Raw genomic sequence first — 17,733 nt, forward strand, 5'->3', positions numbered from 1 at the left:
AGCAATTTTTGATGAAGTGTAAGACTGCAAGCAGCAGCTATGTTGATAATTGACTTGTTTGCTATTTTCTTGATTATTCCAAATTAAAATAAAATTCCTGTAATTGTACATATTTTGAGACGGACAGACATGGATGAAACGACAGACATAAAGGCTGGGCGATACGGCCAAAAAAAACCACAACACTTTTTTCCCGATATCAATATTTATCACTACATTATTTTACCATTAATGGGGAAGGACATGTTTTCCACATATTTTTTTAAATCTTCAGAATCAATGTAAACACGTTTGTTCATACAGTGGTGGCCAAAATTATTACAACACACTGCTTTTCCTATTTAGTATATGCGTCTTGTTTCCAGACAAAATATCTAAGACTAGATAAGTGAAATGACATAAGATATTTGTTCTTATTTTCTTAAAAATAAATAAATGAGGTAATGAAGTGAACAAGCTTAATGATCTCCCAGTGAGGTAAGAAAAATAATCTTGTTTTTCTGTCTGAAATTTTGTAACTTGTTTCTGCCCCAAACAGAAATTATTTTTCTTACCCCATTGGCATATTTAAGAGGTTTCAGTTGTTGTTTTTTTGTTGAATTGGCCATTACAATACCCACAAAAGCAATGAAATACCTGATTAGAGCCAAAATGAGGAGATTTAGGTCAATTTTCTGACAAAAAACAAGCTAGACTTATTTCGCTGTCAATGTCACACAATCCCGTTGCTTCACAGAAGACGCCCAATGACTTGTGTAATCACTGTCTGGTGTGATCGTGGTTAAATTGATGTTGATGCAAGAGTCTTAGGACACTGTGCCAGAGAGATGTGCCGCTGTAATTGCTGCAAAAGGTGGACGTACCAAATATTAAGTTAAAAGTGGATAAGAACAGTGCGACTCACTTCATCTGATATTTGTGGTGCTCAGAGCAACCATCTACATGTTTTATGATCATTATATGCTTCTTTGCCATTGTTATTTTATGCGAATCAATTTTAACATTGGTGAACACAAAGTATGTACATTAACAAAAACACACACAGTCTCACACTTTTCAAAACAGTTTTGAATTATGTAACTTAATTATTTACAAGCTATTCATGCCATTTATGTACATTCAAGTTCACTCAAATACATACTCATGGCGTCATATACATCCTCACACTATTGGTGAATCAGCACAAAATAAACTTATAACACAATTAATGAACAAAGGATAACATGAATCACATTTAAAAGAGAGGCTGCCATACAAAAAAAACTTGTCAGATTTATTCACACCTAGATTAAATATTGAAGATCATTATTATAATGGATATGTAATATGGTGCATGTTGATTAAAATGCTCCTCTCTAAAGTTAGTTTTTCTTCCTGACAAATGAGTTTATGGACACTAGATGGTTTATCTGAGGTAAATGTGATATTACGAGCGGTTTTACTGATGTTTTTACACGTTTGAAACACTGATTGATTGATTCCATGAGATGCGATACAGATTTGGGTAAGTTGTACACCATCATTTAACACACTTTTAGATGCTAATTCATGTTTATTTCTCGCTATAACTGGTGTTAAAGCGAAGGAGATTATCAGTTCATATGGCGCTTCTCTTGAGCTGAGCTGATCTGACACACCACAGCGCCAAAACTGTATTTGTTTTTGAATTTTCGTAATAAAATGGATGTCCTTTGAAATCTGAGACTGTTTCATATCAACAGTAACACAGCACAAAGATTATTGCAATTAATTGGATGAGAGGAGCTCTACAATGTTCCATTCATTCATCTGAAAACAGGATGACTTATGGATTCTTGGGATTTAAGAATCAGTGAATGACGTCCCGGGTCACTGAAGACCCGAGGTATGCATTAAAGGATTAGTTCACCCAAAAATGAAATTGATGTCATTAACTCCTCACCCTAATGTCGTTCCACACCCGTAAGACCTCCGTTCATCTTCAGAACACAGTTTAAGATATTTTATATTTAGTCCGAGAGCGTATCTAAGTGTATGCACACTATACTGTCCATGTCCAGAAAGGGAATAAAAACATCATCAGAGTAGTCCATATGAGACATCAGTGGGTTAATTGGAATCTCTTGAAGCATCGAAAATACATTTTGGTCCAAAAATAAGAAATTTATTCGGCATTGTCTTCTCTTCCTTGTTTGTGTTCAGTCCTCAAATAAAGATTCAAACGGTTATGAATCAGGGAATCGATCAATGATTCGGATCGCCAGTATCACGTGACTTCAACAGTTTGACACGTGATCCAAATCATGAATCAATACGCAGATTCATATCCGTTTGAATCTTTATTTGAGGTTTGAACACAAATGCGGAAGAGAAGACAATGCTGAATAAAGTTGTAGTTTTTGGACCAAAATTTATTTTCGATGCTTAGAGAGATTCTAATTAAGTAACTGATGACACATTTTGACTACTTTGATGATGTTTTTATTCCCTTTCTGGACATGGACAGTATAGTGTGCATACACTTAGATACGCTCTCAGACTAAATATAAAATATCTTAAACTGTGTTCTGAAAATAAATGGAGGACTTACGGGTGTGGAAGGACATTAGGGAGAGTCATTAATTACATCAATTTCATTTTTGGGTGAACTAACCATTTAAGGGATAATCTTGTCTGTGCTGGTTTGTATTGGCCGCCTCCATTTTCCCTTTGTTTTGCCTCCAGCTAACCACGTGCAGTGTGCACACACCGCCCCTGACAGCAACTTCTTGGATGATGCATCTTGGCCGATTTGGGAGTCGAGGAGAGTTGAAGTCAGTTCAACATTATGCTAATGAGCAGCGGTAGCCAATGGAAATGTAGATGTGCTCCGCTTGAGGATCCAGAGAACAGTGCGGTAAACTTTGGTTCCCACCACATTAGTTACCAAGCAAAATGGAGAAGAATTGTATCATTTCTGTGGTGGTTTTGAAAAGAATGCATGCAACACTATTTATAGGCAACATATAGCGCTTGTTTTCCAGCAGGAATGCAACTCATTTGCTTTAACCAACACCGATTTGACCAGTTGCATTAAGGCCAGACTTTAACTGGGACAGTAATTTTAATGTAGGCTGCACACAAATGATTGTTAAAGTTAGTTATAGACCACGGCTAGTAAACGTCTCCGATAAACTGAATGTTGAAACTTAACCATGAACACAGAAGTTACACCACACAAATTGCTTTATTTCATTAGCAAACATCTAACTATAGTCAAGTTCTTTCCAATCAAATTGTTTTTCTTACTTTCACATTTAAAAGTTTTCATGAGGTTAACTTGTACTGTGGTTGTGGTTTTTCTGCACAAATGCAGCAGATCAACTGGTTTATTTGCTTTGCTTTCAATTAAGTAAAAAAAAAAAAAAAAGACCAGGCATTCGATCTACATCAGAGCGTCCACATATCTTTCTACAGCAGGGCTATAGACTCATTCTTCCCCCACTTTCTCAGTTGATCGCACCAACTTACAATTTGGTCAAGCCTTTTTTATATGAATCATAATTACCTTATTGCCATGGGTGGTATTATTTTAATAAATATTATTATGAAGTAATATTTCCATGACAACACGTAATGCCCTTCACGTGACACAATGCAGCCACAATAGCGCTGTATGGCAGATACGCTTTTATTTAGTTTTTTTTTTTAAATTTCTATTCAAAATATTCACAAATGGTTGTTGGCCGTGTCATCAACTACCTGATATTCTGATTATTTAAGTGAACGTTTTTTGTTGTTGAAAATATAATAATTATGTTAGTTGATCTATAATGCGCGATGGGCATCGCCATGTTAGTTTGCGCCGCAGTTCAGTTCAGTTCTGTCAGATTTATAACACATCAATTCATCCACTTCTTCTGAAATACATAAAAATAAGTGACCAGTAAATTGGGAGAGAAATACAGTAAACCTTATAGTTACTTAGAGAATGTTATGGTTCTTTTATAGATATCACGGTGTATTTTACAAACTATAAATGTCTTGGTTAGCTAGTACTTGTGTATTTAAATGTGTCTCTGGCTCAGCCAGCCAAAGTGTGAAAGCATAGTGCACTTGCACTAGGGATGTGGCGGTGAGGAAATTGTCAGATCGGTTAATCAACCTATGACAACACCGGTAATACTGGTATCACCGGCAGGGGCTTTTAAATGTCTAATTCTAAACCGAAAGTAAAATGTGCACAGCCGCTCAAGGAAAAACCGAGCAGAGCAAAACAAAGTTGAGCTTCCAAAGGAATGAACTGAAAAAGCGCCAGTGGGCAATGACAGTGAGACTCTCGTTCGGCTCAAGCTTTAAACAGACACGTTCAGTTTTTAATTTGTGTCTGTACAAACTAAATTATTTTAATTACTATTAAAAAAAATGCTAATAATTTATAATAATTTAAAACAACGGTGGGGTGGTGCCACGGTGGACAAGTGAAGTAACTGGCAACACTATGGAAGTAAAACTGTGCCACTGGATTTTGAATTCTAATTTTTAGCACTGAATTTTTTTTACATCAAATTTTTAACAATGAATTTTATTTTGCATCTAAATCAGACTTTGAATTTTTAAAGCCATCGAACTTCTAGCTGTTTTTTTTTTGCCTATGACATTTTTTCAATGTTTAAAAAAAATTCAGTGTAAAAACAAATTCAACGTCTCAAAAAATTCAGTGTAAAAAATTCAACGTCTCAAAAGATTCAGTGTAAAAAAAATTAATGTCTCAAAAGATTCAGTGTAAAAATATTCAGAGTCAACATCCGGGTAACCAAGGAGAAGCAATCGATCCCTGTATCAAATCATCCAACATCCAGCCAATCATTTACGCTCCATTGGTCATGTGACGCTGAAACAGGAAGGCGGGGAAGTTCACTTCAGGTGAGCTCCAGAGCTCAGCAGCATGGCTCAGAACACACACGATGGCGCTTCAGTGAGTTTACTCATGACCAATGGAGCGTAAATGATTGGCTGGATGTTGGATGATTTGATACAGGGATCGATTGCTTCTCCTTGGTTACCCGGATGTTGACTCTGAATATTTTTACACTGAATTTTTTGAGATGTTGAATTATTTTACACTGAATCTTTTGAGACATTTTTTTTTTTTTACACTGAATCTTTTGAGACGTTGAATTTTTTTACACTGAATCTTTTGAGACGTTGAATTTTTTTACACTGAATTTTTTGAGACGTTGAATTTCTTTTTACACTGAATTTTTTTAAAACATTGAAAAAATGTCATAGGCAAAAAAAAAACAGCTAGAAATTCGATGGCTTTAAAAATTCAAAGTCTGATTTAGATGCAAAATAAAATTCAGTGTTAAAAATTCGATGTAAAAAAATTCAATGCTAAAAATTAGAATTCAAAATCCAGTGGCACAGTTTTACTTCCATACAACACTGACTATTACAGCTAGCCTCACAACAATATGACCGTGTTCAATTTTAACTCTCACATTATCAAACAAATATTGCATTCTCGAATATATTGGTCGCAGTCTAGAGCCCTTTACAGCATTGGTGGTGTGAACATACAGTAACGATGTGATGCAATTGTGACGTTAGCGTCAGAAAGGATCTGTAAGACGCTGCAAAAAAGGAATGTATCCATTTAAAACATGGATGAAAAAATATGGTTCTACAATATTCCTTAGAAATATTAATATTATTACTATTACTTTGAGAAGTACATTTTAGTATACAGTAGTTATGATATATACAGCTCGGGAAAAAATTAAGAGACCACCTAACATTGATTTTTCCATGTTAAGAGGTCTCTTATTTTTTTCCAGACCTGTATTTCTGTCATAATTTTTTGAATTTGATGCTGTCATTAAGATCTTTCAGTTTCAGTGTGTATTTGACGGAAGTTTTTCCTCAAATGAAAACGTGAAAGCAGCTCTGGAGATAATGTTCACGTGTTCATATATTGAGGTGGCAGATGCTGAAAACACTGAGCATCCCGTGTGTGTGTGTGTGTGTGTGTGTGTGTGTGTGTGTGTGTGAGCTTGTGTATCAGACGAAACCGCACAGTTCATTCACACAGAAACACGTGGAAATCCTCATTAGTGACATTCACCGACCGGCTGTAGTTGCGTATATTTATTGCTGTTAGATTAATCTGTTTGTGTACACAACTTGAAGTGGATATGGATATTATTACTGTATAACAGCGAAGCATTGGCTATAGTGAAGATGTAAGTACCTGGGGAACGATGTGACTGTAAGGAGGGTTTGGTTCGGCTCAAGCACAGACGACGCCTCTCTCCTCCGCTTTCCCATGTTGTCTTCCACGGTGTTGAACTCCGACATCGTCCCTCCGTACGGCTGTCCCGGCGTTCCCTCGATCATGTAGCTGCCGTACTCCGGCCTCCACAGAGTAGGGTGGCTGCAAACAAGCAAGGCTGACAGTCAATCAACTGTTAAAAACCAGAGGATTGCATTTCAAGAGATCAATATACTGTCGCTTAATAAAGAGGAACTTGTGCAGAAAATAGGAATTACTAGTGGAAGCAATTCATTGAATCCATTTTGCATTGGTACTCGTCAAGTTTCTGCTCTAGTAATGTAAACAGATACAGCTTTTCAATGGCCAATAATGATAAGAGAGTGCTATGGCCATTTGGCATTGAGGCTAATAAAATGACAAAGCAGCAGAAATACAGACTGAAGACAAACCTAAAATATCAAAAATCACTAAAATATCTGAACAGACATCATACATTATTACAGAATAATTAGAGTTTGGATTCTTCATTTTGGAAATGTCAAGGAAAATCGATTCTGAAAACCCAAAAACTGAAATCTCCAAAATTCTGTTGTTGATGACTTTTTTCGGTCCAGTGTGAGATCCTGAGACGCGGCGCTGAGCTTCGGTCCAGTGTGAGATCCTGAGACGGCGCTGAGCTTCAGTCCAGTGTGAGATCCTGAGACGGCGCTGAGCTTCAGTCCGGTGTGAGATCCTGAGACGCGGCGCTGAGCTTCAGTCCAGTGTGAGATCCTGAGACGCGGCGCTGAGCTTCAGTCCAGTGTGAGATCCTGAGACGGCGCTGAGCTTCAGTCCAGTGTGAGATCCTGAGACGGCGCTGAGCTGAGCTTCGGTCCAGTGTGAGATCCTGAGACGGCGCTGAGCTTCAGTCCAGTGTGAGATCCTGAGACGGCGCTGAGCTTCAGTCCAGTGTGAGATCCTGAGACGGCGCTGAGCTTCGGTCCAGTGTGAGATCCTGAGACGGCGCTGAGCTGAGCTTCGGTCCAGTGTGAGATCCTGAGACGGCGCTGAGCTTCAGTCCAGTGTGAGATCCTGAGACGGCGCTGAGCTGAGCTTCGGTCCAGTGTGAGATCCTGAGACGCGGCGCTGAGCTTCAGTCCAGTGTGAGATCCTGAGACGGCGCTGAGCTTCAGTCCAGTGTGAGATCCTGAGACGGCGCTGAGCTTCAGTCCAGTGAGATCCTAAAACGCGGCGCTGAGCTTCAGTCCAGTGTTAGATCCTGAGACGGCGCTGAGCTTCAGTCCAGTGTGAGATCCTGAGACGGCGCTGAGCTTCAGTCCGGTGTGAGATCCTGAGACGGCGCTGAGCTTCAGTCCAGTGTGAGATCCTGAGACGCAGCGCTGAGCTTCAGTCCAGTGTGAGATCCTGAGACGGCGCTGAGCTTCAGTCCAGTGTGAGATCCTAAAACGCGGCGCTGAGCTTCGGTCCAGTGTGAGATCCTGAGACGGCGCTGAGCTTCAGTCCGGTGTGAGATCCTGAGACGGCGCTGAGCTTCAGTCCAGTGTGAGATCCTGAGACGGCGCTGAGCTTCAGTCCAGTGTGAGATCCTGAGACGCGGCGCTGAGCTTCAGTCCAGTGTGAGATCCTGAGACGGCGCTGAGCTTCAGTCCAGTGTGAGATCCTGAGACGCGGCGCTGAGCTTCAGTCTGGTGTGAGATCCTGAGACGGCGCGGAGCTGAGTTTTTAAAAAACTTCCTGAGTCGCTGTGGACAGGCACCAAATGCCGCCGCCGCTGTGTGTAAACTCATTGGATGTGTTCGAATTTTAAAGACGCTGCGCTGAGTTTAGCTTAGGCCTTAAAGGAGTCGCACACCTGACGCGAAACTCAGCGGCACGCCACGTCTTTAAAATATTGAGCACCCCCATATTGCCAAAATGGTATGATCCACACTTCATAACACCCTTGAAGATTCGACTGTGAGCAAGGGCAGTGTAAGGGGATAGAAAATACGGTTTGTACAGTATAAAAACCATTACGCCTATGGAGAGTCCCTGTAAACCACATAGACCAACGTGTGTGTGTGTGTGTGTGTGTGTGTGTGTGTGTGTGAGCATCATGCAGACTTCATATTTAAATGTTATTTGAAAGGGTTGTGCTGGGACAGGCGTGCGCTCTTCAGTATGTGCAGTAGAGAGGCAGTAATGAGGAATGCCACAGTTCTGTCGTTTTCCCAAAGCGCACTGCTATATCCCCTACACAACATCAGGGGAAATAAGGCCACATTCTTCACTCCCATATAACTTATCACACTTCAGATAATTATGCTATCCAAACTAACTTCTGATGAGCCCGTAAAAAACAAAAAAAACAAAAACAAATGTAAGTGCCCCTATTATGCATTTTCTAATATTATTTTTCATGTAGTGTGTAATATAGCAGCTGTGTTAGTGACTGTAAAAGCTCTGTTTTCCCAAGCCTGAGCGCTTGTCCAAATAATATATAAGTTTCCTATATAAGCATCATAAGCGCCACAATCTTAAGTAGCATTTTGTAGTTATGCTGACGTGAAGCTCTGATGGATCTTTGAAAAGGTGTACCTGCATTATTATGCCATTATCATTATTAAGGATGAAAATGCTCTCAGAATGACAATATCGTTTATCGCAATCATTTCTTGGCCAATTTCTTGCCCAGCAAACCTGTATTTACTTGGTGTCAGATCAATACCACATTTTTCTCACTTCTGTAACAGATCTAGGGTATGCAAGTTTGCAGCTCATTTGCATAATGTCTGCCTCTGGTCTTGATTGGCTGAACAGCATGTCTTTGCCCCACCCTCGCACATTGTAGTTGTATCTGAGACTGAAAGAGTCTGGTTGGTGTTGTTCATGTGAAAATGCTGTTTTCTGCTGAGATTGATTTGACTGATTGATTGATTTGCTTTTTGACCAATCAAAGCAGACTGGGCCATCTGACCAATCAGAGCAGAGCAGCTCCCAGAGAGGCGGGGATTAGAGATGATGAATCTTTGAAGTAATCGTTTTCAGTCTTCACAGTCCACATTACGACATGAAGATGGCGTTTAAAAATGTACCCGCTTTAGAGAGCCTTTTCAAAAAGCCATGTTTTCGTTGACTTAAAAAGCTCTCAGTGTGGACGGAAGGCCAAATCGGAGAAAAAGATGCGTTTTTAAACAAAAACGTATTAGTGTGGACATGGCCTAAACCACACAAACGCCATAGTTGAAGCAAAACCACGGGTCATTTGTAGTTACTGTGGAATAACTACAATAACCATGTTTTATTTATTTATTCTGTTGCAAAACCATGGTTAATTTATGTTATGGTAGATATATTCACTATGTGTGTGTTCATAGCACTCAGATAAGATTTGTTTGAAGGACAGCATTGGCCAGGACGTGGAAAAGTGTTTTGTTAATTAAAAAAGGTGCTTTTCATCCAATTAATCAATCATCAAAATAATCACACGTGGCAGCCCTACTGAAATGGATACAATTTAATGAAAGTGTTTTTTGACCTTTGATGCACGTAAACCTATTACTGTACAGAAGACTCCAAAACAACATTAGGAGCCTTTAAATAGCATAATGGGGACACGTAATACTAAAGTGAGAGGGATAGAAAACACAAAAGATATTATTGATCTTATTGCTGATTAGACACATGCATAAAAGAGGGATTGGCTGAGAGACTTTACAGCCACGCAGGAGGTTAAAGTGTACAAAAGGACAAACTCCTTTTTTTTCTGGCTTTTTAGACACACTTCCAGCAAAAAATGCTGTTTTTGATGTCACGTAACAATATGAACATACACTCTTAAAAATGTTGGGTTAAAAACAACCCAAGTTGGGTTGAAATTTGACAAATCCAGAAATTGGGTTGCTTGAATGGGTCCAAACAACTCAATTTCCGGGTTTGTCCATTTTCAACCCAACTTGGGTTGTTTTTAACCCAGCATTTTTAAGAGTGTAATAATAATAATAATAATATTCTAATTAGACAAATTTGACCTCGTTTTTTGGTCAGTTACTCACTTGGGGTCAATCTTTTCACCCTTTTCCTGAAGGATTTCCAAAACATCCTTCCCGTTCAGAACCAGACGCACTTTTTCTTGCTGTTCATCCATCTCCACCAACATGTACTCCACCTGCAGGATGTTCAGAGACCTTTGATTACACAGGGTCATGTTACTACTGTAGCAAAGCTGCAAAACATTGACCACAAGTAAAAATAGCTTTGGTGAGCACCGCTGCTTTGGCTGAGGTATTGTATGCACATTATGGGAGAGAATTTGCCTTGCAAACTCAACAATGACAAAGCACAGTATTATTCTTCTTACAACATTCGCAGTGAGACAATCCTACTGTGATGCCGTTCATCTTTTTCCTCATTCCATTCTTTTTTACGCCGAACAAAGGCTTCACCTAAACCAACAACATTCCAGCAGGTTTTATCGTAAATCCATTGGCGTCTTCTAGCCGGTCAAAGGTGAAGAAAATGAAAAGCCATTTCAATAGGAGGTTCAGAAATCGACATTAGCCTGTTGATCCTGCAAGCCTGTGCATGCGAACACTTTAGGCGCCACATGTTTAGTTTAGTACTCTTTTAAGAACAGGGAAAGAAAGAGCAAGTGCTCGCTGAAAGATGACTAACTGCACAGCCAGCCAACCAAAGCAAAAGGGATTTTGTAATTGTCATCTTGGCACTAGAATGACTGTGGTAGAGGTCATATCTTTACATGCACTGTATACAGTGAGTCCCCTATAGCAGTGGAACGTTTGCACGCGCCCACCCATTTCCCACAGTCGAAATAATAACCCTAACTATGAAATGGGAGAATATGAAGTCAAATCAAAAGCAAAACTATGCCTAGACTTTCCACACAATCTCTTAAAGGGATAGTTCACAAAAAAAGAAAAAAAGAAAAGAAAAAGAAATTACCCCATGATTTACTTATCCTAGGTTTATATTTCTTTCAGACAAACAAAATATGACTTAATTTTCTCTGGCTCTTCCGAGCTTTATAAGGGGAGTGAATAGGGGGTGAGATTTTGAAGCCATTACCAGAAGCCAGTGATTACAGTTTATTAAGTTATAATTAGGGGTGCACCGATCCGACTTTTTCAGTCCCGATACCGATACCGATGCCTGGGCTTTGTGTATCTGTCGATACCCGATACCGATCCGATACTATTGTTAAATTTATAATAAACTGTATACCTTCCTTGAAGAGACTAAAGGCACCAGACTTTACTAAATAAAGATAATAAGACAAAATAACAGATGTATGCAAAGTGTTGAATTCTTATTTATTTAAAAAACAATTGTGCATTCAAATCTAAAATATAATTTAGGACTCAACATTAAGCATGCTCCGGTCTCTCCTTCGGATAAGTAAAATGGTCATTCACTTGTCGTGCTTGTCCGGGAAAAAAGTTAGATTTGTGTGTGTGTGTGTGTGTTGTAAATATAACTTATTCTGAAGCAATGTTCTCAGTGTTCAATCAGCTTTGACATATTTTAAATCTGCATATTAGTGATATTTTACTATTATATTTTAAAGGGCATTTTCCCCTAATCTTATTAAATATAAGCTATGCTTCAGGTTTTATATTATATTCTTAAATTTGATCTATACATTAAATTCAAATAAGACACTATAGGGACGTTACCAATCAAATTAAATTATTTACCCAGAAAAATTACTACTGCATTAAATGATGTTATGAGATTTGTATTTTTGAATAAACAAAATAAATGTTGAAAAATATAGGAAACTAAACCACCAGTAGGTGAGTCTTAATGAGTGAGTCATTGAGTCATTAATTCAAATGATTCATTCAAACGACTGATTCCTTTAAAGGGGGGGTGAAATGCTGTTTCATGCATACTGATCTTTTTACACTGTTAAAGACTTGGAATCCCATACTAAACATAGACAAAGTTTCAAAAGTTAAGGTGGACGTTTGATGGGAGTATTTCTTTGTCAAAAATACTACTTCCGGTTAGTCATAAGTTTCGGCAAGTTTTTTGAGATCATGCGTCCCCATTGACGTTAGTGGGGGCGGAATTTCCTTGTATGGGCCTTACGGACAATTCTACCGGAAGCGCGTGAGAGAGAGCGAGGGAGAGAGAGAGCAACAGCCTACGCCCATCAAAGCGGGGCTTGTAGGATGCTGGACAGGTGACAATTACACATAGCACATAACAATGTCACCAAAAAAGTGGGTTTTTGGTTGCCAGACCAAGACAGTCCTGCACAGATTCGCCAAAAACCCCGCGTTAAGGCAACAGTGGATGTAATTTGCTTTTCCGGATCAGCAACTGAGTTGCGCGAATGTTTATATCTGTTCGCTGCATTTCGGTGCCGACTGTTTCATAAACAAGGCCCAGCTCGACGCCGAATTTTCCCAATCGCCTAATGCTGAAGGATGGAGCAGTCCCAACGTTAGAAGGGTGAGTGAGACTGCTTTTAGTCCGCTTACTGTCTACACAAACCACGCGTAAACACACAAACACACGTGCACAACTGCACTTCCCACATGTACACCTTCAAAGACAAAAATACGACGATATAATTCAAGTATAAATATGTAAATAACACAAGCCGCTAAGCATATTATATAGTTAGTGTATAACTTGTACCACATAGAGACGTCCTGCTCTAGTCGTTTTTGCTGCTGCTCCTGTTCAACTGCAGCCTCTGGGTCTGATTCCGGATCATAGATGTATGGCTGTATCTGATTAAAAGCCATATTTTTATTTTGAATAAAGTTTTTTTCCGCTGTTAGGGATGACGCTCGACTCAACACACAGCGCGCTGCTGCACACGTCATTATTTAGCTCCGCTCACACGATACGCCCCCACCCGCTCGGCTTTTTTCGGAAAGACTCGGAACAGCGCATCTTTCTTATATAATTATTAAAAAAATAAAAACTTTTCGGAGATATGCAGGATGCAATGCTACTCTATAGGTACTCAAGATTGACATGACACTGACTGAAACTGAGTGTTTCACCCCCCCTTTAAGAATGAGACCGTCGTTTACGAACAGGTTATTGAATCTTTGATTCAGCCACTGAATCATTCCGAACACGTGAGACATGTTATGGTTCTGCTTTTTGGAACTTTGTTGCTTGGAATCTTTGTTTGGAACTATTTTCGCAGCTGAAATAGAACAAAAAGACTCAATATTGCATCTAAAATGTAAGTAACTAATGTTAATGATTGTTTATGGAGCTGTCATAGGAAATCAGTGACATTTTCAATCGTGATGGTATTCAGGGAAACAGCACATTTGGTTGTGTGAAGTTGTTTAACTGTATCATATGTTATAAAGATAAAAACGTAACATTTTTAATGTTTACCGCAATTACTATGTGTGAGTGGCGCTTTTTTGATTTCTCCTCAAGATGCGCGAGCGTCAACAGCGCGCTGTTACCGTCAGTTCATTACATTAGCATTATCCACTATCAGTCACCACTTACACTATTCTTTGCATCCTGCAAAGTTAGTTCCTGGGCTGTATTGTCCACTCCTTTAGTTTTACTGAGCTGCAGGAATGCAGCGTGCTCCTTAACATGGTGTTTCTGGATTAAATTGGTAGTATTATTGCCGACAGATGAACTAGTTGGCGTGGCAAGCATAAAATATCTCTACACATCCGACTCTCTGGCTCGCTCCATGTTGCTTCGAGCATGCGACACACGTGAAGCTGACGAATGACGTAGGGTTCTGCTGAGTTTAAAAAACAAAACAAAAAAAAACCTGGATCGGCCTGTGGATCTGTTCATTTTTCCGATCCCCGATCCAGCTTTGTCGTCAGTATCGCGGCCGATATCCGATCCTATTATCGGATCGGTGCACCCCTAGTTATAATATGTTACAAATATGGATATTACTCAGGGCTCTAGACTGGTGGCCTTTTGCGTTCTTTTTTCCTGCTGTTGCGACTACATTCTGTAGGAGGACGAACTGGTGCACCACCACGGTGCCACCGATAATTATGTTAAATAATCATTGTGTTAAATAAATTACAATAATAATCGTGTTAAATAATCGTGATTATGATTTTTTTCAATAATCAAGCAGCCCTAATGGATATTTTTCTTCAGAAGGGCTTTATGGAGCCATATGGATCACTTTTATAATGGATGGATACATTTTTGGGTTTTCAAAATCTCACCCTCCAGTCACTGCCATTATAAAGCTTAGAAGAAAATGAAAATGACCCCATGATTTATTCTCCCTTCAGTCATCCTCTTCTTTCAGACGAATACAATCATTATATTATTAAATGCCCTGGTTAATCCAGGGCAGTGGGAGGGCTGTTTCTGTTTTGAAGTCCATAAAAGTGCATCCATCTGTCCATCCGTCATAAAAGTGCATTTATCCATCATCATAATAAGAGTACATCCATCCATTCATCCAAAGTGCATCTATCCATCCTTCCATCATAAAGGTGTATCCATCCATCATCATAAGAGTACATGCATTCTTCATAAAAGTGCATCTATCCATCCACCCATCATAAAGGTGCATCCATCCATCCATCCATCCATCATAAAAGTGCATTCATCTATCCATCCGCCCATCATAAAAGTGCACCCATCCATCCATCCATCCATCCATCCATCCATCATAAAAGTGCATTCATCCATCATCATAAAAGTACATCCATCCATCATAAAGGTGCATCCATCCATCCATCATAAAAGTGCATTCATCCATCCATCCGCCCATCATAAAAGTACATCCATCCATCCATCATAAAAGTGCATTCATCCATCCATCCGCCCATCATAAAAGTGCATCCATCCATCATCATAAAAGTACATCTATCCATCATAAAGGTGCATCCATTCATCCATCCATCTATCATAAAAGTGATTTCTTCCATCATATGTGTATGGGGCAGGGCACTGGTGATAATATGCTAGTTCTCACTGAGAGAAAAAAACTGCTCTGAAACTAACAGGATATTCTTAAATTATATATCAAAAGCTCAAGAGAAAGTTGATTTCTCAATTTATCACCTCTTTAATTGTTGATAGATGTTGTTTGCATAGGCTTCTACAATCCTGTCATAAACTGGAAGGCCAGTATCTCGTAAGGACCACCGCTAGAGGACCACAGACCAGAGTTAGAGATTACAGTTTGTAAATCTGGATATTTCTCTTACACAAACGCATTTTATTAACCCCCAGAGCCATGTGGAGCACTTTTATGATGGATAGAAGCACTTTTATGGGCTTTAAAACAGCCATTCACTTCCATTTTAAAGCATGGATGAGTCAGGACGTTTATAAACATGATTGTAATCGTCTGAAAGAATTTCCTATACACCATGACTTTAGGGTGAGTAAACCATGGGGTAATTTTCATTCTTGGGTGAACTGTGACTGTCCCTTTAAACCTATCCACACCGTCTCTAACCGTACCCGTGTCTAGATCAACAGCAGCACAAGTGTTTTACAATACCCCCCCTTGACAGCTTATATAAAGTTTCTGCATTTAGCACAAAACACAAGTGCAAGATTGCATTAGCATTTACAGTGATTAAAAACTGAGTCAAGAGTGTCTTAAAATAAGTGCATAACACAAAGGTACAGAAGGTACAGAAGGTGCACCTGCTCACGAGCAGCATCCAAATATTGCATCATTGCATCACGTGTTTCCCCAAATCATGCCGTTATAACGAGGCAGCCTCACTCACCTCGTCTCCCCATTTGAGCACATCCTTCTGCCGCTCTTTGACCTTATTGTAGATGTTGAGGAACTGGAGGATGCCGTGCTTCCTCACGTGGTCCGCGTGTTTCCTGGTCTCGTCCCAGTTGAGCGGCGAGCCTTGCGACAGTAAGCCCATGTCACAAACCGACTTATTGTTATCGTTAGTTCAACTTCAGCTTCTCCTGCGCCGCGGAACGCGCTTTTCAAAGCTCGCGAGCGCGCTAGGCCTTTAAATTACTCGGTTTAAACGCGGAAGGCTTCGCCCTTTGCTTCCGAGCGCTTCTCGGTTTCGCTAACTTACACCTCGTGTTATAACGGAATCGCGCGACCTCGAGCTGCGAGCGTCTGGCGTCTGACCGGAGTGCGCGAGTTATGTCAGTGCCGTCCTCCCGCACGGGCTCTTTGCTTGCGCTGAGAGCACGTGACAGTGTCGTCATCATGTGACTCAGCAGTCCCTTCCGCCTCATTGTTGTTGATGGCGTGGTCAAGGTAACGTGCGCAGCGCTCGAATGTGCTTTTGTAATCATGACGCTGCAGAAAAATATTGACAATATTGCAAATAATTGTTTAATTGCGTGTATTTGGAAAATGCTGACTGTGAATTATTATGGTTAGGTCTGGAGCGACACTAACATCAGCAAACACTGAAGAACATTTCCTTTACGCTAGGAGTCTTTTGTTTCCCGTTTGGTTATATTTTGGGGAACCATAAATCACTGCATGACTTTTAAGTCAAATACTGTAACTTTTACAGAACATTCCCATTTATATATATATATATATATATATATATATATATATATATATATATATATATATATATATATATATATATATATATATATATATATATATATATATACAGGCCAAAAGTATATAAAGTACTATTTGTAATGTTTTTGAAAAAAGTTTCTTCTGCTCATCAAGCCTGCATTTATTTGATCAAAAATACAGAAAAAATTGTAATATTGTGATGTATTATTACAATTTAAATTAATTGTTTTTCAATTTATTGTACTTTAAATGATCATTTATTTCTGTGATAAAAGCTGAATTTCCAGTATCGTTCCTCCAGTCTTCAGTGATCATGATCCTTCAGAAATCATCCTAATATGAGGATTCATTTTCAAAGTTGGAAACAGTTCTGCTGCTTAATATTTTTTCATAACCTGTGATACTTTTCTATAACACTTTGATGAATAAAAAGTAAAAAAAAAAAAAAAAAAAAGAGGAAGCAAATGTTTTAGAAATAGAAATCTTTTGTAACAACAATATACACCACTGGTCAGTAATTTGGGGTCTCATTTTTTTCCTTTCTTTTTTTGAAATAAATCAATAATTTATTCAGCAAGGATGTGTTAAATTGATAAAAAAAATGATAGTAAAGGAGATTTATATTATTTGAAAATATGTTTTTATTGTGAATAAATGCAGTTCTTTTGAACTGTTTATTCATCAAATATATTAGGCAGCAAAACTGTTGATTTCTGAAGGATCATGATCACTGAAGACTGGAGAAACCATCCTGAAAGTTCAGCTTTGATCACAGGAATAAATGATCATTTAAAGTATAATAAATTGAAAAACAAATATTTTAAATTTAATAATATATCACAATATTTAAAAATAATTCTGTATTTTTGATCAAATAAATGCAGAAGAAACTCCTTTCAAAAACATTACAAATAGTAATGTGTCCAAACTTTTGGCCTGTACTGTATATGTATGTATACAATACATTAATACTTATACAGAACGTTATTAAAAT

The 17,733-nt window shown here is 38.8% G+C and overlaps 1 protein-coding gene across 1 annotated transcript in view; it reads right to left on the reverse strand.

The window, feature by feature from the left end:
- Positions 1-16,388, reverse strand: part of gclc (glutamate-cysteine ligase, catalytic subunit) — a 40,996-nt gene extending 24,608 nt beyond the window's left edge. The window contains exons 1-3 of the mRNA XM_067421010.1: positions 15,952-16,388; positions 10,270-10,382; positions 6,212-6,394 (exon numbers count right to left, since the gene is read on the reverse strand). Of these exons, the coding sequence (XP_067277111.1) occupies positions 6,212-6,394; positions 10,270-10,382; positions 15,952-16,101 (446 nt within the window). The 5' untranslated portion in view covers positions 16,102-16,388. The remainder of the gene's footprint in view (positions 1-6,211; positions 6,395-10,269; positions 10,383-15,951) is intronic.
- Positions 16,389-17,733: the final 1,345 nt, after the last annotated feature.

The sequence above is a fragment of the Pseudorasbora parva genome, chromosome 17, assembly GCF_024679245.1.
Source record: "Pseudorasbora parva isolate DD20220531a chromosome 17, ASM2467924v1, whole genome shotgun sequence".
Lineage (NCBI taxonomy): Eukaryota > Metazoa > Chordata > Actinopteri > Cypriniformes > Gobionidae > Pseudorasbora > Pseudorasbora parva.